Source organism: Quercus suber, unplaced genomic scaffold (genome assembly GCF_002906115.3).
Source record: "Quercus suber isolate HL8 unplaced genomic scaffold, Cork oak 2.0 scaffold_19, whole genome shotgun sequence".
NCBI lineage: Eukaryota > Viridiplantae > Streptophyta > Magnoliopsida > Fagales > Fagaceae > Quercus > Quercus suber.
In genome coordinates this window covers 703,294-722,999 of record NW_027069484.1, presented here as the reverse complement: position 1 = coordinate 722,999, position 19,706 = coordinate 703,294, and the positions used below count along the sequence as shown (strand labels likewise).

Sequence of the window (19,706 nt, the reverse complement as noted above, 5' to 3'; positions counted from 1 at the left end):
CAAAAAAAAAAAAAAAAAAAATGACTAACATCATAAGGTGATTTATATTGTTGCTACTTTTTTTTTTTAAAATAAAAAAAGAAAATCATTCATTCACATTTAAAGTCTGTTTAAATACCGCTTATTCTTAAAAACTAAAAACACTATAATAAAATAATTTTTATATATGAATAGTGCCGTGTGGGACTCAATTTAAAGTTTTTTTTTTTTTCTAAATATTGTATTTACGGGCTCTGTGAACAGTGCATGAGACCCGCATAAAAAACGTTAGACGCAAACTCAACCCCTTTTCATTGCAATCCAAATGGAGGCTTAGTATGAAAGGAAATCTTTCATTCACACATTTAGTAAAGTCAAGGTATGTCGTACAATAGCTAACAGCCCTGCAATTTTTTTTTTTTTTGAGTAAAACAACCCGACAATTTCTGGTATTTCAATAAATCTGTCCAGGTTCAAATCTTTTGCCCCTAACTATCAAGTTATTAAGAAAAAACGGTTACAACATTCAAATCTTTCGTCTCTAACTATCAAGTTATTAAAAAAAACCACCGGGCCTTGTAGCCCAAGTGGTACCCGATTTACCATGAAACTGTTAGCTCGGGGGTTCAAGCCCCTGCACCCACACAAACAATTACCTGGCAAAAAAAAAAAGTTATTAAGAAAAAATGATTATATCATACAATAATTTCAACTTTAGACATCAAAAAATTGGGGTCCTCTGCCAAGATCTTATTAACAGTGCCACATGGTTCCTTGACCTTGAAGCACATGTGTATTAGCTCTGGGGCTATACTTTGTTCGGAGTCCAACATCTAATTAAAAATACAAAAAAATGGTGATAAAGGATCCTTTTACTGGTCCCCAAGATGATTTGATAAAACCCTTTGGCTCTCTGTTTTTTAATACAGAGTAAGAAACTTTGCCTCTCTGTTTTTTAATACAGAGGAAGAAACTTTGGTGAGACCTTCCATTTATAAGCTTAATCCATTTGGTGTGGAAAACAATTCTTTTCATTATGTTTCCTACAAATAGCCATTCCCACTCAATCATAAGTCTTTGCTCAAGTTCCAAAGTCATGTATCCTTTTTTTGCTTTTCTTTTTTGTTTCATGTGATGCATTATTTTAAAAGCTAACAGGTGCCTATGAGTCTTTCTGAGTGGATATTCAATTACTCTTTATAAGGGTTTTGTATTTGGGTTAGTGTGATGAGGTATAATTTATTTTTTGAAGTATGTGGCCAGTATTAATTAAGTGTGTGAGAGATTGCATCTGTGATACCTTTGCCTACAAATATGGTTTTAGCTCATGGTATCTTGCTCTATAATGATTACAATTTATACATTATATAGGTCATCACTAGGCTAAGATATCCTAGGATTAAACACATTCATTTCTATCAAAATATTTGTATTAGGTACAGTATCATATGTTAATATACTAAAAGTTGAATTTTAGATGTCGTATTTTAGTCACATGACTTAATTTTAGCAATGTATGATATATTAAGTACCTGAAAATCACAAAAATAATTTTTTTAACAAGAGAAACTCTGTTACCAAAGCTCTAAGGATTTAGAAAACTGTAGGAATTGTGATAGAAAAAAAAATTTTGGAACTAAAACTTTAGGTTGTAAGAAATTTTGTCATTATTAATTTTAATCATTTATCATAATTTTTTATTTTGTTAAAAATATGGTCTTACATAGTATGCTTTGACCATGTAACTAAAAAGGAACATATTTATCACATGAATACTGTGCTACAAACTTGGAGTTCACGCATATTGTTTTTTGACGTAATTGATGATATATGACTCTTGAATACGAGGATAAACACACTGGAGGGACAGGCATGCAATTTGGACTAAGCACGTATTTTATATATATATATATATATATATATACATACATATATATATATATATATTAATTCAATAATTCTAATGGGACCAGGTAGGAAGAATTTGAATCATGAACATCTTTATTAGAAATATCAATAAATATTAGTTGAGTTACAAAACTCTTAACAAAATATATATTTTTTAACTTCTATTTTGCAAACAATATATATAAATTTTGGTAACATCGAAAACTTGCACCAATATTAATTTGTACTAAAATATTTTATTCTCTTATCCAAACCGAAACATCTTCCTTTACAATATTATTGACAACTTTGTGTAAGGCTCTTAATGCAAGATTTTATCCTCAAACCTTTGTTGATATTAGCACAAGATGGCCAATTGAATAAGTAATCCATGAGGTCCATACTCACATTCGAAATGGGCATTGGTTTTATTTCTTACTAAATCTGACATAGAGGCCTGTAAAAGTTTCCTTTTAAGCCTTTGTCAGCTAAGGTCCAAGCCGCTGCAATAACTATTAGAACAGTCAAGACAACGGCAAAGCAACCTAACCCCATGTTTATAAACCAAACCAAACCATTTGATCGAGGTTTCTTCATTGCAATCCACATGAAACATGGATAAGCAAAAGTTAAAGGCAGTGTAGCACCTCCAACTACACTGCCTTTAACTAGAGGTGCTAGGCTTCGCAAAAATGGGAAAGTTACAGAAAGAAAGAAAGAAAGCCAACCCTCCATAGCCAACTCAAATGCATGTGCGAGCCCCCAATGGGCATGGCCGATTCTTCTTGCTTGTGTACCTCCCTTCAAAGTTGTCAAAAACTACCATGACATAAACTTGGAATGCACATAAACAGTTCACCAATACTAGAAGGTAAACTGTGACCATCATTGACTTCGAGATGTTGGGTCCGTGGATTTGTGCAAATGTAACCAACAATGTACAGGCGGAGCTACGCTGGTGACTGGGGGACCATGGCCCCCCCAAAAGTTAAAAAAAAAAAAAAAATTAGAGTAAGTAAAATTACATACTTGAACCATTTTTCTAAGAACTGGCCCTCACATGAAAAATTCTTTAGCCCCCATTTGTCCACGTTTAGTGTTCCTTGCAAACTTGCTTTTCATCTTTTAATATTTTCCCTCATTTATTATTAGTCTTTACTGTTGAAACTCCTTCATATGTTAGACCATTGGCTTGATTAGAAGTTTTACTTTTTCAATTCCCAAACTTCAATATATTTTTCTGATCTGGTGTGAGCTGATATTGCTCTTTATTGTATTATATTGCTCTATGTTATAAGCTAAGATTGTTGTCCACATCTGTTGCTACTTGCTAGTAAATGTTGCTCTCTGTTATTGAATATACCTGTTTCTGTTTTTCCTGCTTTGTTTTTCTGCTCTATTTTGTTGTGGCCATTCTTTTGGCTTTGTATTCTTTCTTTTCTTTGTATAAAATTTATAATTTTGTCTCATAAAAGAGTGCTGGGCTTATTTGAAACTAGCAAAAATGACTTTAAGATCTTGAGAAGTACTAGAGTATTCTTCTCCTTTTTTTTTTTTTTTTTTTTTTTTTTTTTTTTTTTTTTTTTTTTTTTTTTTTTTAATTAAACCAGTTGATAAGCTTCATTCAAAATACAAAGTCATCTTGTATCTTTATATATAATTTCATATTGGCTTATAAGGATTTTGTTATTTTTAATTCTAAAAATTTTATATTTTCTTGTAGATGTAATTGTTATATTTATATTTAATTTATTGAATGGTTTGAAATTATGGTTGTTAAAAGGACTAAGAGAAACTTAGAAGGGAAAATGAACTTAAGATACTTAATTGGTCATTTAGTTTTTTTAAGTGTTGATAAGAATTACATTGATTAAACCAATGCACAAAAACATATATGTAGAATTTTGAGTTTTTCTTGAACTGTGACTCACAAAAACATATAGTTTAACCTCGGTCCCCCAAACCAAAATTTCTTGCTCCACCCCTGTAACAATGCGTCTCCTCCATTATACAATACCTAGCATTCATAAAAAAAAAAAAAAATAATAATAATAAATAAGGAGATTGTCCACAACTTTGTTGAGAAAAGCTTCTTGAATGATGGTCCATAACAACGGCAAATTTGGATGATTTGTTACACTTTTAGGTTTCTTTAGAAGTGATATATCTTGCACATAAATATGAATTGAGCAAGTATATAACAAGCACAATATAGAAGACACATACAAGAATTTATGTAGTTCCACAACATTGTTTAACTTTTATGGAGAGGTCAAATTTAATTATATCAAATGGAGAATTAGAAGACACTCACTCACATTTTTTTGATATATAGAATAGCGATATAAACTTCTAAAAGTATATACAAGGGCCTATAAATATAAGCCTTTTGTTTTCCCCTTCCATATTTGGAAAGGAACACGATTCTCTCTATTTATTATAAATTGATAGAGTCCATTTCAAACACATTCTTTGGACTATCAATTTAAACTTTTAGTCCCTTGAGATATAACACTATCCAAATTCACCTGTATGTTAAACTTCCGTCAATTTTAGGATGAATTGAGATCATGCGCCTTGTATGTGTTTATTATTAAAAAAACATTTTTTAAAAATAAAACTTAATATAATTGATACAACTTGAACATAGGGTCAGCTTGAACAAAGAATTAATAAAATTCTTAGGAAATAATCATGAATTGATATTAGAAGCTTGTATAATTCTTATTTAATGATTGAGATTGAAAGTTAAAAAAATTTACTTTCAAATTTTCAACCCTTAGATGAAATTTGGCAATTTGGCACCGCCAATGATAGTGCTCTTAGTAGATTTGCAAGGAATCCAAATCCAGAAAATATTGCCCTTGTTTTATGAGAAAAAGTTGTTACATACGCATTTACACATACGCACTAAAAAGCAACTAAAATCTAATTGAAAATTGTGACTTGAAGTTACAATTTTAGTTGCTTTTTTACGTGGGTGTAAAATTGTGTTTAACGTAGCGTTGTTTTATATATAATAATGCTTAGTGTAATCTAGAAAGCCCTCGCAAGTCACAAACTTTTTTTTTTTTTTTTTGAAGGAACAAGTCACAACCATATGAGGAAGAGTATTGCATGAAAGGAATGTGACTACTGACTAGGATTACACCGCAATTATGGCATGATGCTAGTGATGTAACTACCGGCGTCACTGCACCCTTATAATATTTTTCCGTATAAAGGAAGATTATTCCTCACTTTTGACAAACAACATACAAGATTCATACCAAGTATAATTAAAATTGACTAATATCATAAGGTAATTTATAATATTAATGTTGTTACCTTTTCTGAAAAAGAAAAAAAAGACAAATCATTCATTCACATTTAGTATGAAAAGAAAATCTTTCATTCACACATTTAGTAAAGTCAAGGTATGTTGTACAATAGCCAACAGCCCTACAATTTCTAATATTTCAATAAATACGTCCAAGGTTTAAATCTTTTGTCTCTAACTATCAAGTTATTAAGAAAAAATAGTTACATCATTTAAATCTATCGTCTCTAACTATTAAGTTATTAAGAAAAAAATGTTTACATCATACAATAATTTCAACTTTTGACATCAAAAAATTGGGGTCTTCTGTCAAGATCTTCGGGCATATTAACAGTGCCACGTGGTTCCTTGACCTTGAAGGACATGTGTATTAGCTCTGGGGCTATACTTTGTTCAGAGTCCTACATCTAATTAACAATACAAAAAAATGATGATAGAGGATCCCTTTAATGGTCCCCTAGATGATTTGATAAAACTCTTTGGCTCTGTTTTTTAATACAGATTAAGAAAGTTTAATGAGACCTTCCATTTATAAGCTTAATCCATTTGGTGTAGAAACCAATTCTTTTCATTATGTTTCCTACAAATAGCCATTCTCACTCAATCATAAGTCTTTGCTCAAGTTTCAAAGTAGTGTATCCTTTTTTTTTTTTTTTTTTTCAATTTTGTTTCATGTGATGCATTATTTTAAAAGCTAACAGGATCCTATGAGTCTTTATTAGTGGATATTCAATTACTTTTTATAAGGGTTTTGTATTTGGGTTAGTGTGATAAGGTATAATTTATTTTTTGAAGTATGTGACCAGTATTAATTGAGATCATTCCCCTTGTGTGTTTATTATTAAAAAACATTTTTTTAAAATAAAACTTAATAAAATTAATACAAAATTATTTTTAAACAATAATATCTTTAAAAAAATTAATGGAAATTATATATTTTTTTATTTATAAAAAAATATTGAATTGTCAATAAGATGAAAACTTCATATCTAACATTATAAAATCAATGCGCAATTCTTGCGACACAATTGACCAAGAATTAAAATTAGTACAGAAATTTCCCTACATTCATGCCCTTTACATGGAACAAAATAATTAATCTCCATGTTATCAAAAAAAAATAATAATAATTAATCTCCAATTTCATACCCTCAATCCACAACCAACCAAAATATCAATTCATAAGTTCACAAATCACTTAAATGTCCACCATAAATTCTCAACAATACCTCCGCTTGCAATACCCATAAAGAGATCAAGGGGATGAGAGAGAGAGAGAGAGAGAGAGAGAGAGAGAGAGAGAGAGAGAGAGAGAGAGAGATTTTTTTTTTTTTTTTTTTTTTTTTTTGTATATATTGTATCTGGGAGCTTCATGATGTGTATTTGTTTTGGTGATGATAGTATTTGTTTCGGTGATGATATATTTTTTATGAGTTGTATATGTTAGGGGGAGACACTATGTTTTATGTTTCTTTTATTGTTTCTGTTTCACATGTGATACAATGGTTATTGATTTATATTATGAGATTATTCATGATATATGTTTTTTATTTTTTGTTTTGTGAAACCAAGAATTTTCTTTTGTTTTTACTTGTATTTTCCACACATGCATTCGGTCTTGCTGCTGTCTATACTGGCAACTGATAGATAGTAGTTAGGTTGAATTATTTTTGGGCATGTTAATTTTTTTTTTTAAAGGGTTGTTTGTAACTTTGAGCATTTCAATTTTGTGATGTGTTTTGTCACAGATTACCAAAGGGAGAGTTTGTTAGGTTTTAAGACTTTAGGAACTAAATGTTTTAGAACTTCAATGTGTAATGTATTGGCAAACCATGATCAAAACTTAGAATCTAGATTTAGGTTGCTCATAGTGTGTTTATTTGTGAAGTTGGAATTGAGTGATTGGAGGATTTATTTGTCCAAATCTGCAAGGCTCGATCAATCAAAAATTAGGCTTGATCAATCGAACCTCATGCAAATTATTTTTTCTGTAGAATTTCCAAGTCAGCCCAAGCCTAGTTTGACGTGTAGGGTTTTATATTTTACTCCAAGTATAAAAGGAAAAACCCTAGCCACGTTTTTGAGGTTGTTGATATGCTGTGTGTTGTATCTCTTGTGAGATCTAGGAGTGTTTACCTTCATACACACTTGTAACTTTAGGAGTCCTAAAGTCACAAGTTGGAGTACTTGTGGTTACAGTAGATCAAGGAAAGAAGTAGTCCGTAGACTCGGAACTGTCACGTGGTCATGGTAGTAAGTTTTCTACACAATGTAGCAATAGGATGTTAGTGGTTTAAGTCTTACTGTAAAAATTTTAATTCTTTCATAGTGGATCTGTTTTACCTTTTGGATAGTTAAGTTAAATCCTCTCCAGATTTTTTATCATTTTGGTTTTTCAGGGTTATCATATTGTTGTATTATTTACTTTTTCGCATTATTTACATGATATGATTTGAATGTGTTAACCTAAATATGAATAATTTATCTAAGTAATCACTTGGCTAAATAACTAAGTTAAACTACTTGTGTTTTAAGAGGTCTAAAAATGTATGCTTTCTTCTCTCTCTTTCTTTTTCTTCTCTCTTTCTCCGCCACTCCCTTCTTCTCTGTCAACTCTCTTCCTTTCTTATTCTTCTTTCTTCTCCAATCTCCAGAATCTTCACCTCTCCCTTCTTTTCTTTTCTTTTCTTTTTTCTCTGTTTTTCCTTTTTTTTTCTTTTTTCTGTCACTCTACACCTCTATGTCTTTTTTTTTCCCCCTAGTTGTGGATTCCATGTGACTGTGGGTGGTGGTGGAGTTGGGTTGATTCCATGTGATTTGGGTTGTATAAATGGAGTTGATTCATCTCTTCAATTTTTTTTTTTTTTAGAGTAAGTAGTATTGGGTGGTGGTCGTGGTTGGTGGATTGTTGTTGGTGGTGGTGGGTTGTACCAATGGGTGGTGGTGGCGGCTGTGCTTGTGTATGGTGGTGGGTTTTTATTTTGATTTTTTTTTTTATATTGATGGTTTTTTAATATTATTTTAATATTTTTTATATATTAGTTTAATGTATAAAATTGAAAAATAGAAGATGTGATATATGTTAAATTGTAAAATGGTGTGTTAAAATAATAAAGTAATTTTTTTGATGTGTCAAAATGACATATTTATAGAACACTTGATGAAAATGCTCCTAGTATATAACAAATCTCGTTAGGTTCAAAAAAGGAAAAATCCACTTGCCTTGTTTTCATAAGCCCAAAACCCACCTATTGCGAGGGGATAAAAGCACATGGCCATTACTATGTACGATATTGTCCCTCCTGTGCACATAGACTTATAGGATGTTTTTTTTTTTTTGGACTTGAAGGCAATGTTCCCTGCAACATTTAAATCAAGATGACAAATATATCCTCTCTTTCCAATCATCACTGTTTTTGTTTTTATAATAGCATATCACTTTTTTTTCCTACTCAAAATGATAGCATAACCTTAGGTTACTTAGGAGGTAAGCTTTCTTATTAATTTCAAGATAAATTATTATGTCCATCGGCCGACTCTTCCCTCTTAAAGGTTGATTTCTAGTGAGATGGTATACCAAAGATAGTTATATGGAGTCCAAATCTTCTGTCCCACTTTTCTTATTCCACTCTATACTCCACCAATAAATACTTGCCACGTGTTCACCTAATTAATTAAATACTACTATCAATTACTAACTGTAGTATTAATAAGTCAATAATGATAGTATTTAATTAATTAGGTGAATACGTGGCAAGTATTTATTGGTGGAGTATAGAGTGGAACAGGAAAAGTAGGACAGAAGATTTGGACTCAGTTATATGCATCTACTTTCTTATATATAATGTGTAAGTTCCATAAGGCTATGGAAGGCCCACATTGTAAGGAGTACAATGAATGTATTGAATGCATGAGATAATTGTTGATACTTAGGACCCATCTCATGTGAGAGGGGAGATTGTAGAGGGGTTCGCCCAATGAAGGACAAGATTTCTCTCAAAATTGGTTTAGAGAAAAACCTTTCAAACTCTTATATCTTTTTATTAGATGCGAATTTTGAAAATCTAACCATTAGATTGCATGATTTTTATGTTCTTAACACACATATCAAATAATGTTCAAATTGGATGTTATTTACTATTTGATCATTAAACTTATTTTTTATGTATAATTTTAGATCACAAAAACTTGAAATTTAAACATTTGATTGATGACATAGCTATTGATCTTTGATCTTTTTGAAATTTGCAAGCATGGAGGACATAACAAGAACATATAATCCAGTAGTTAGATTTTCAAAATTCACATCTAATAAAAAGATATCAATGGAGTTTGGAGGGTTTTTCTCCAAAGTAGTTTAGAGATAAACCTTTTTCCTAAGATTGAAGTGTTGTGTGAGTACATATTCTTATAGATTTTCATATTTTAGGTTTCATGCTTGTCAAAGTTCAAATCACTAACATGATAACCATTGAACAATCATTGGAACTTGAAAAGGAAAAATGCATAAAAGATGTTATAGATACTAACCTGTATCTTGAGGATAACATTATGTCCTCTGAATGCAATGGCAATGAACCCAAGCGCATCCAATGCATCACTAAATCTTACCATATTAGATTTCACTCTGTCAAATAGACTGTAGGATATGTCTATGGGCCTATCCTTGGTTATTGAGAGAATCCAAATCAAAGTATTGTATAAAATAGCTGTGGTGGCCCTAATTAGACACCCAAGCTATAGAGTAGAGGTTGGGTAGTTGGGCTATAAGTAATGCTGCGCATGTGAACACCAAGTAACACTCTGTACATGTCAATGATTTGGCAAGACACTCGGCATCCCCATCACATATGGTTTTGAATAAGATACTTAGAGTCCCACCTCCAGTGATAATTAAAAGGACACATGCACCCTTTCATTGTATATCACAAGGAATAGTGCTAACCAGTTCCCGAATTTTGGACCTACTTATGGTAACATATTATAACTTTAGGTATAATAAAATTGAGGAAGAAAATACATGCGATTGATCTTAAGTAATTGTTAAAGATTCATAGGTGACCCTAAAAAATTGGGACTAAGGCTTTGGTATCGTATATATTAACACATTAAGACCCTCCTATGCATCATGGGTAAGATCTTTGTCATTTGACCAAATTTTATTAAATGTTAACTGGGGACCACAATTTGCATTTGTCCCACGTCTTGTTATTTATAAGTTGTGAGACCATAGTAATGCATTATTAGAACCAATGCAATTGAATGTTAACTTGGGAATACAATTTAAATTTGCCTCACTTGTTAAAGTAGTAAATTGTGAAATATCATTTTTCTATGAATTTTACTCTCTCTAGATACATGTTAAAAAATTTGCATTACTTATTGATACCCAAAAATTAACAACCCACAAGTTAAAGAATTGAGAAAAATGGGGTCTTGTAAGTTAAAAGAATAATAAATATACACTTACAACTTTTAATATACAGTTCTTTTTAATAAGAAAATATACTTTTCAACAATTTATTAGCTTTCACACAAAACGAATTGCAGTTGCGTGTGTTTTTCTTAATATTTGCATGCTAATTAATGAACTTTAATTTAATTGACACCTACTTTCCTTATAAGTCCTGAGTGAAGGGTGGAGACATAAAGTTATGAGTTCATGACTTATCACTTGGGGTGTCCATGGGACAGGCCGGGTCGGGTTTGTGCCTAACCCGGACCTAACCGAAATTTTTCGGGTGGGTAAAAATCAAAACTGAAACTAACCTGTTTTAATGGTCGGATCATCTGGTTCGGGTCTGTCGGGTTTTGGGTCAATGTCGGTTCGGTTTTAGGTTTCACAGCCAGTATCGATATTTCGTCGCTAGTGTCAATATTTCGCCAGGTCAGTCTTGATCTAGCCGATATTTGGCCAAATCCGTCGAATCTGGGATAGATCTTGACTAGATCTCGCCGGATCTAGTGGATTTCAAGTAGATCTTCGTCAGAAAATCAAAAATATCGCTGGATCTAGTGGATTGTAGTGGATTTCAAGTAGCTCTTTGTTGGAAAACCTTTCAATCTCACCGGATTTTTTTGATTTTATGGTCAGGTCGGGTGGCTCAGGTTTTTGGAGAGGAAACCCGCCGGCCGACCCAATGGGATCAGGTTCTGTGGGTGGCAATTTGCCGGTGACGATCGGATTGGTCGATTTGGGTGGTGGCGGTTTAGTTTCAAGCGGGTCCAGTGGATTGAGTGGGTGAACGGGTTCTGTGGACACCCCTACTTATCACGTGTGAGTGTAACTTTATGTAAATAATTATTTAGAAAATAAAATTATAATCTAATAAATACTGAATACATTTTATCTTGTGCTTTTTGAATTAATACTCGTTAACAAAAAGTAAAATAATGATAATAATAATAGGAAAAAGTTTATATGCAAACTGGTTTACATAAAAATTTCCTCCAACCCACTTTGTGGCTATTAAACATGTGGCTATTAAACAAACTATCTAATATCTATGTGTACCAATATCACATGACCTTTAAAGAGTGATGTTGCTTAAATAATACACATGTATAGACTTACAAATCATCATGTAGTGAGTTGAAGAAAAATTCTCTCAAATTAATTTGAAGGAAAACTTTGTGCATAATAACAACATGGGGTTTTGTACTAACCAAAAGAAGCTTTTGCAAATTGTATGTAGCTGCTGTAGCAAATTCCAGGAACTAATTCATGTAGTTGAACGAGAATAAATATGGTATATAGCTGCCCTGCAAATGCTAGTGACAAACATAGGATACCCCATGCCCTGCAACCAATGAAATAATTAATCACAATAGAGATATTGGACACACACAAAAAAATTCACAATTGTTGAAGTGACAAATGGTTATTACTAGTAGATAAAAAAAATTGATGTCAATAATAGACCCAATAACTGAGAATGAATAAAAATTTCTCCACTTAATTATTGTGAAAAAAATTATAAAAATTATTGTGTTTATACCATTACTCGAACTCATGAAGTTAAGTCAAACGACAGGACTTTCCTTCAAGCTGCTACATTTGGAGCTTATTGCAAGCAACAAAGGATGATTTCTTTGTAGCCAAAATTGAGAGCAACCCTATTAGCATTTAGCAATAGCATGGACCACAGCAAATTGAATAGAAGTTACAGTTTTAAAGAATAAATTTGGTTCAACAAATGCAAATAAGAACAATAAACTTTAAAGTTTTCTGTTCCTTGTTATGAATTCCATAAGATTTTCCTAAATTAAATCGATGTGGATGTGAACTTGTGTGTCCATGATTTAACATCTTTTGGGCGAGGTGTTATTTTTAATTCATCGAGAGACAAAGAGAGGCGACAAAATATCATGTTGCTGAAATAATTATTCAATAGTTCAAAAGTGATGTCCTTTAATTTTTCTTCCCATTTAAGGACAAAAGTTAGATTCAATCACATATATAATTTTTATAAAAAAAATATTATTTATGTTCTATTAATCAAATATAATCATATAAATAAATTTAATTCAAACTTTTAAATTTTATTGTATACAATAATACTAAGCATGCACTCAAAACTCTTACTATTATGAAATTTGAAAATGTTATGGTAGGCCTTCTTAACCCAAATATTTTGGAGAGATCAAATCCGAGAACGCTTCAAATAATATTATATTCTATTAATTAAAGTCACACAAATACTACTTAAGAAAAAGTTAACAGATGCTCTAAGAGAGGAGGAATTATTAGGTCCACTAGGAAAACAAATGACATGGTCCTCCCTGACCTCCCAATCAATAAAATATTATTATTTATGCAAATGTGACATCATCTAATAATTTTTATTTCTTGTGCTGATTAGGAAGCTCACACATACATTTGTATAGATGACATCATCTCATTGGTCAGGAAGGACCACATCAGCAGTCCTCATGGTGTAAATAATAATTTCTTCTAAAGGTATTGGTTTATGAATTATTTTAGAAACATTTTATAAAAAAAATAATAAAGCAATTATTTTTTTACAGCTTTTAATATTTTCCATAAAAGTTGCGTCAAAATTTTCTTAAAATGGTTTATTAATAATTTTTCTAAAAGCACCCATTAACATGACTCAAAACTTATTATTATTCTGATAAATGTTTATAAATGAGTGCAATTTTTGTTGTTGATAAGTAAGCAATATACGTATTTCATGCCCAACTATGAAATCTCATGGAACACGAAGTTCTCACAAATCCAAAACACCATTAACTAGTTAAAATTAAGGACCCCTTTGATTCTTTAGACTTTACAGTAAGCATGCATATAGACATGGATGTAGCTATTTACGGAATTGGGGTAATGCCCACCTAATTAAAAAATATATATATATTATTTATGTGTGTGTGTGTATATATATATATATTGTGGAGGATTTTTTCCCACCACAAGCTCTTTGTCCGCTTTGGGGAGCCAAGCCCGCACGGTTTTGTTCTCAAGCGATGTGGGAGGTCAGGATTGTGTAGTAGTGGTACACTCATGGTTGCTCCAAGGGCTTATAAACCATGAGTGGGGCGCTTCTCTTGTCAATGTAGGACTAAGGTGTCAAGCCTCAAAGGTGAAAATCCTGACCTCCCACGTCACTTGAGAACAAAATCGTGCCAGCAATTGGCTCCCCAAAGCGGACAAAGAGCTTGCGGCAGGGAAAAATCCCCCCCCATATATAGTTCTATATAGGAAAACAATGATAATAAATGCCTATTAATAATAATTACCATAATTATTAAATTTTATGCTAATTCAAAAAATAAAATATAGAAAAAAATATAAAATTTCCAGTACATTGCACTGGTTACGACTAGTTATCTATATAACAAAAATCTCAGTTCCGATGAAGCATGCCTCTCCCTTGTGTTGTTTAATTATCATCGTAATCAAGGGTCATATATCATCAATTAAGTCTAAAAACCAATGTATGAACTCCAAGTTTATAGCGGTGTATTCATGTGATACACAAGTTCTTTTTAAGTTACATGGTCAAAGCATATTATGTAAGACCATATTTTATCAAAATTAAAAATTATTATAAATGATTACAATAATAATAAAATTTCTTACAACTTAAACTTTTAATTCCAAGTTTTTTATTTATATTTTTTTTATTATTATTTTTATTCCATCACAATTTCAACAGTTTTCTAAACCTTTAGAACTTTGGTAGCAGAGTTTCTCTTCCTTCTAAAACAAAATATTTTTGTGATTTAATCTTTTTTTAGAGTAATGATTTTAAGGCACTCAAGTATGCTGCATGATGCATATATCTCATATATTGCTAAAATTAAGCCATAGAGTAACTAAATTACAGCATCTAAAATCCAAACTTTTACTATATTATTACATATTGAAAACTCAACTAGTGTAAAATATTATAGCTTATTTAGACCCTCAATTTAAAAACGGCTTGATTGCTTTACTCTAACTTATTTAAATGCGGAACAAGAGTAAATGATACGCAATAACTGAACCTACTCTCTAAGCCATAACCACAAGCAAGCAACACAAATATAAAGTTTAAAGAGTAAAGGAAGAGAGATGGAAACACAAGATAATACCGAGATATGTTATGAAAAGGAAATGAAGTACTTGGCGAAAAACCTTTCTGTGGCCCTCTAAGACGAAATTGATCCATTAGTAAATAAAGTTGGAGTACACAAATATCAAAAAGACTCTTCAAGCCTAATCTACTTAATGTACTTGAACCCTCCAAGTTTCAGCTACTAACGGGCTTCATGGAGCCATGTCTTCACTAGTTATCCAGATCTCGCAATTAGCTCCAAATTGTATCCCCCAATCAACGGCTTCTTTCAATACTTCCCATATGCACCAAAACTTCTCTCAACACTTAGATTGGGTGAGGTAAGTGTTTGGGCTAAAAACCTCTCAATGAACTCTTAAGTGTGTAGTTAGGGTCTTCTCTTTCAAAAGTTCCTTGGAAAAACTCCTTACAATTTTGTGGCTAATGAGAGCTTATATAAGGTTGGTAAATGTATGAGATAAACACACTTTAAAAAGCTCCAGGTAATGAGTTTCGCAAGTCACTCGTGACTTGGCTTGAGTTGCGAAGTAACTCACAAAATCTAGCCTGGCATGAGACTTTTTAGATTCTAGCACGTGCTTCTTACGTTGCCTTTCAAGGGTTGGCACTTGCGTGCCAGTCCTGAGCTGGTTGCGAAATCTCATTCTTCACAGATTTTCACCAAATTCTCACACACAACCCTTACATTAAATCCTACAAAAAAATACAGAGAAATGATTGAACAAAAATACAATCAAATTTAACACAGAATTAAAGTCAATATAAAAACATAGTTGTAAATCACAACTTTACACATATGATGATATACTTGATTGTGTTTTAATCTTAGGATATTTTAACATAGTGATGACTTATATATTGTATAAATAAAATCATTATAAACCAAAATCCCTCGCCTTGTACGCAAATATGCATCACATATGCAGATACAATCTTGCCCACTTAATTAATACTGGCCACGTACTTAAAAAAAAAAATTATACCACATCACGCTAAGTCGCTAATGCAAGGACAAAGACAAAACCCTCATAAAAAATAATTGAATGTCCACTAATAAGAGTCATAACATCCTAGTAACTTTTAAAATAATGCATCACATAAAACAAAAAAAGAACAACAAAAAACAGATACATTGCACTAAAACTTGATATGAGTAAAACTTACGACTAAGTGAAATAGCAATTTCTAAATTAAAAACATAATGGAAATAATTAGTTTCTAGTTTCCACACCAAATGGATTAAGCTAAAACTTTCTTACTTTTTATTAATAAACGGAGAGTCAAAGGGTTTTATCAAATCATCTAAGGAGCCGTTCAAATTAAGGATCCTCAATCATGCAACCTATGTATTATTATTATTATTATTATTATTATTTTGTACAAGACTCTTGTTTCAAAAAAAATAAAATAAATATATTTGTACGATTCTCAACTCAATTACTAGAAGCCCAAAAATAAACAAAGTATAAATGGACGAGGACAGGTTGTAAGGGCAACCTCACAGCTACACGTTTATCATGGAACCACGTGGCTTCATTTAAATATTATTTTTTTATTAATTTTTTTTATTCTTCTCTCTTTTCAAAATATCCACTTTGTTTTATCATAATTACTAAGACACAAGAATAATAAACAAAGATTTACGAAATGAAAAATTCTCCCTAAAAATAGAAAGCAACTGGGACTAAAACCCATCTTGAGAGGGAAATAGTAAGCTAATGCAGTAGGGTTTATTGGTATTCTTTTGTTTTGGTTACTCTTATTCATATTCATCCCTTACCTTATTTTAGGTAATCTGTTACTAATGCTTTTATGCAGAAAATGTAAAAGGCTCAAAAATCTTGGTAGAAGACATAATTTTTTCATATAAAAAATTGAATTCATTATTGTATGATATACCTTCCATTCTTCTTTACTTTCTTTCCTCTTTTTTTTTTTTTTTTTTTTTTTTTTTTTGATAATACGGTAGTTACAATAGGTTAATGAAAATTTGAATTGAACCTGGACGTATTTGACCGAAAGATCAGAAAGTAAAGGGGATCTTAGCTATGATGATACGCCATGATTTAATTAAATTTGAATGAATGATTTTCTTTCAAGAAAGAAAGCAATAATATAAACTAACGTATGAAGTCAATTTTAATCATACTCGATCGGCATGAATCTTGTATGGTCTTTGTCACCGTTAAAAGTGGGGAAAAGATTATAATGGTCAAGTAACGTGTCACAATATAACGCTATAATGATCTTCATGCATGCGATGCGAGGGCTTTCTATATTCCACTAAACTTTATTATAGATAAAACAAAATGGAGCAATGTTTATATAGGATCTAGATCCCTTGCAAATCTACTTAAAGAGAAAATTTAGAAAACTAAGAGATGTCAAAAAGATAAAATATTAAAAGATTAAAATGGTCTAGTAACGTGTCACAAATCACAATACATTGCTATAATGATCTTCATACATGCGATGCGAGGGCTTTCTAGATTGCACTAAACTTTATCATAGATAAAACAAAATGGAGCAATGTTTATATAGGATCTAAATCCCTTGCAAATCTACTTAAAGAGAAAATTTAGAAAACTAAGAGATGTCAAAAAGATAAAATATTAAAAGATTAAAATGGTCTAGTAACGTGTCACAATACATTGCTATAATGATCTTCATACATGCGATGCGAGGGCTTTCTAGACTGCACTAAACTTTATTATAGATAAAAAAAAATGGAGCAATGTTTATATAGGATCTAAATCCCTTGCAAATCTACTTAAAGAGAAAATTTACAAAACTAAGAGATGTCAAAAAGATAAAATATTAAAAGATTAAAAAAAACTTTGAGAAATATTATGTTTATAATATTTTCACAACAAGATTAAGTTGTTATTTATTATTACTAGTGGGAAAAGAGTAATATTAATAGTAACTGATAATAAGTTACCACTAAAAATTTGTTGTAAAAATGTTGTATATATGACATTTCTTAAATTCTAATTTAAGGGTTTAAAATTTGAAAGTAAACTCTTTTTAACTTTCAATCTAAGTTATTGAAGATAAGTTATTGAAGAACAATTATATGGGTTAAATGATAACCATTATAGGTGGTGATTCCTCAAAAGGTTACGAGCACAATCCACAGGAAGCTTGGCTTCCAATCACTGTGTCCAGGAATGGCAACACCTATTTTACAAAGTTTCATTTAATTTGCTCAGGACTTGGATGGCAAGCTCTTTCGCTTCCTATTGCATTTGCCACACTTGGATGGTAAGCTATATCTTTTTCCAATGATTTATAGCCAATTTTGCTCAACTAATAAAGTCATATTATTCATAAATCCAAGAGAAGAGAATGAGTTGTGAAATGAGTGACATGCAGTGTGAATTTGACTAAGAGTCAAGCTCTAAGGTTATGCATGTGCATGTGTATGGTTTGTTAATCCATGCTTGAAAAAGAATCAACCTTCATGAATATATGATGTTTAATTGTATCTACTTTTAGTTATTGAATTTCATCTATTTAAGTTATAAAATAAAATTGTCATTTTGTCTAATAATTCGATTAATTATGTATATTTTCATGATAAAAAAATGTGTATATTTTTAAATACATTCATGCATATTCATGGGCTATAAGGTAGTATGATAATAGTAATATGTATGGTTTTAAAAGTTGATACGGTCATAGAACCATTTTTGCTCCCGGATTATGATTTTTACTGGTCTTAGGGGTTTTATCAAATCGGATTGGTGCTTAGTTCTCGATTAGACCTGCGAATTCAGTTCAGTTTTTGAAAATATGATAATATGTTTGGGAAGAAGCTTAAAAAAAATTAAATCTTCACTTATGTTTATAATATAATATAAAGTGAACTTCATTAATCTCAAACTGAATGATAAGATAAATAAAGTTTTTGGATTTTAACTAATAAATTTGGTCATATATATAAATTATCTAGTTCATAGTAAAAAAATTATGCATATGGTGTATTTTAACTATCAAATTACCAACAAAAAAAAATTATATATATAATTTAATTACCATATAAAAATTTTACCGCATATCATCACAAACATAAAGTTGTTGATTTTTTTTTTTTTTGGATAATTCAATAATTACAACGAGAGAAGGGGAGGTGGGTTTGAACCTTGAATGTCATAAGCACATCATGAGGTGCCAACCAGTTGAGATACATTTATAAAGTTATAAATGGAAGAAAAAAAAAAAAAAACACTACCAAGTAACTTGACCAACATTATCTTAATTATGACTTAAGTAAATACATGTAAACATGAATTATGAAAAAACTCTGAATTTTTTTTATATATTAAGAAATGTTAATAACAATTTTATTGTCGTGCAAGGAGGAAATAAGTTAATTAAACAACTTGCTGAATTTATTTAAATAATAAATGAACCAAGCTTAAAAAGATTGATAATATTGTTAGGGGGGATAGAAATGTATTTTACTGAATCAATATATATATGTGTGTGTGTGTGTGTGTGTGTGTGGGGGGGGGGGTGTCTAGATCATAGTTCTCAAAACCGGACCGGACCGGGAGGTTGGACCTTAAAAACCGGGAACTGGGATGAAAACCAATTTTTTAAGTATAAAGAACCGGACATATGTGTCAATTTCGTGAACCCCTAAAACCGGGGTTGGACCACACGAACCAGTGGCAAGAACCGTGCGGTCCAACCCTTTAGCAATTTTTATTTTATTTTTTTATTTTTATAAAAACAACTTAACACACTTTTATTCTACTTAATTAAATTATCCATCTCTTACAAGGAATAAAAAAAATTATAATTAAAATCCTTCAAAGATATTCAACTTTACTTCAAAAATTAATTATAAATTTTAATGTTTTCATGGTTATTATTTTATTTTATTAACTTTCTTATTTAATTATTAAATATATGCTTGAAAATCATTAAATTTCCCT

At 30.9% G+C, this 19,706-nt stretch overlaps 1 protein-coding gene and 1 pseudogene across 1 annotated transcript in view; both read right to left on the bottom strand.

The window, feature by feature from the left end:
• LOC111997325 (lysine histidine transporter-like 8) overlaps positions 1–1,077 on the bottom strand; it is a 10,135-nt gene extending 9,058 nt beyond the window's left edge. Inside the window, exon 1 of the mRNA XM_065762188.1 lies at positions 965–1,077. Within this exon, the coding sequence (XP_065618260.1) occupies positions 965–1,077 (113 nt within the window). The remainder of the gene's footprint in view (positions 1–964) is intronic.
• Positions 1,078–2,304: 1,227 nt separating this feature from the next.
• The window catches only part of LOC112008660 (lysine histidine transporter-like 8), a 22,579-nt pseudogene continuing 5,177 nt past the window's right edge, over positions 2,305–19,706 (bottom strand).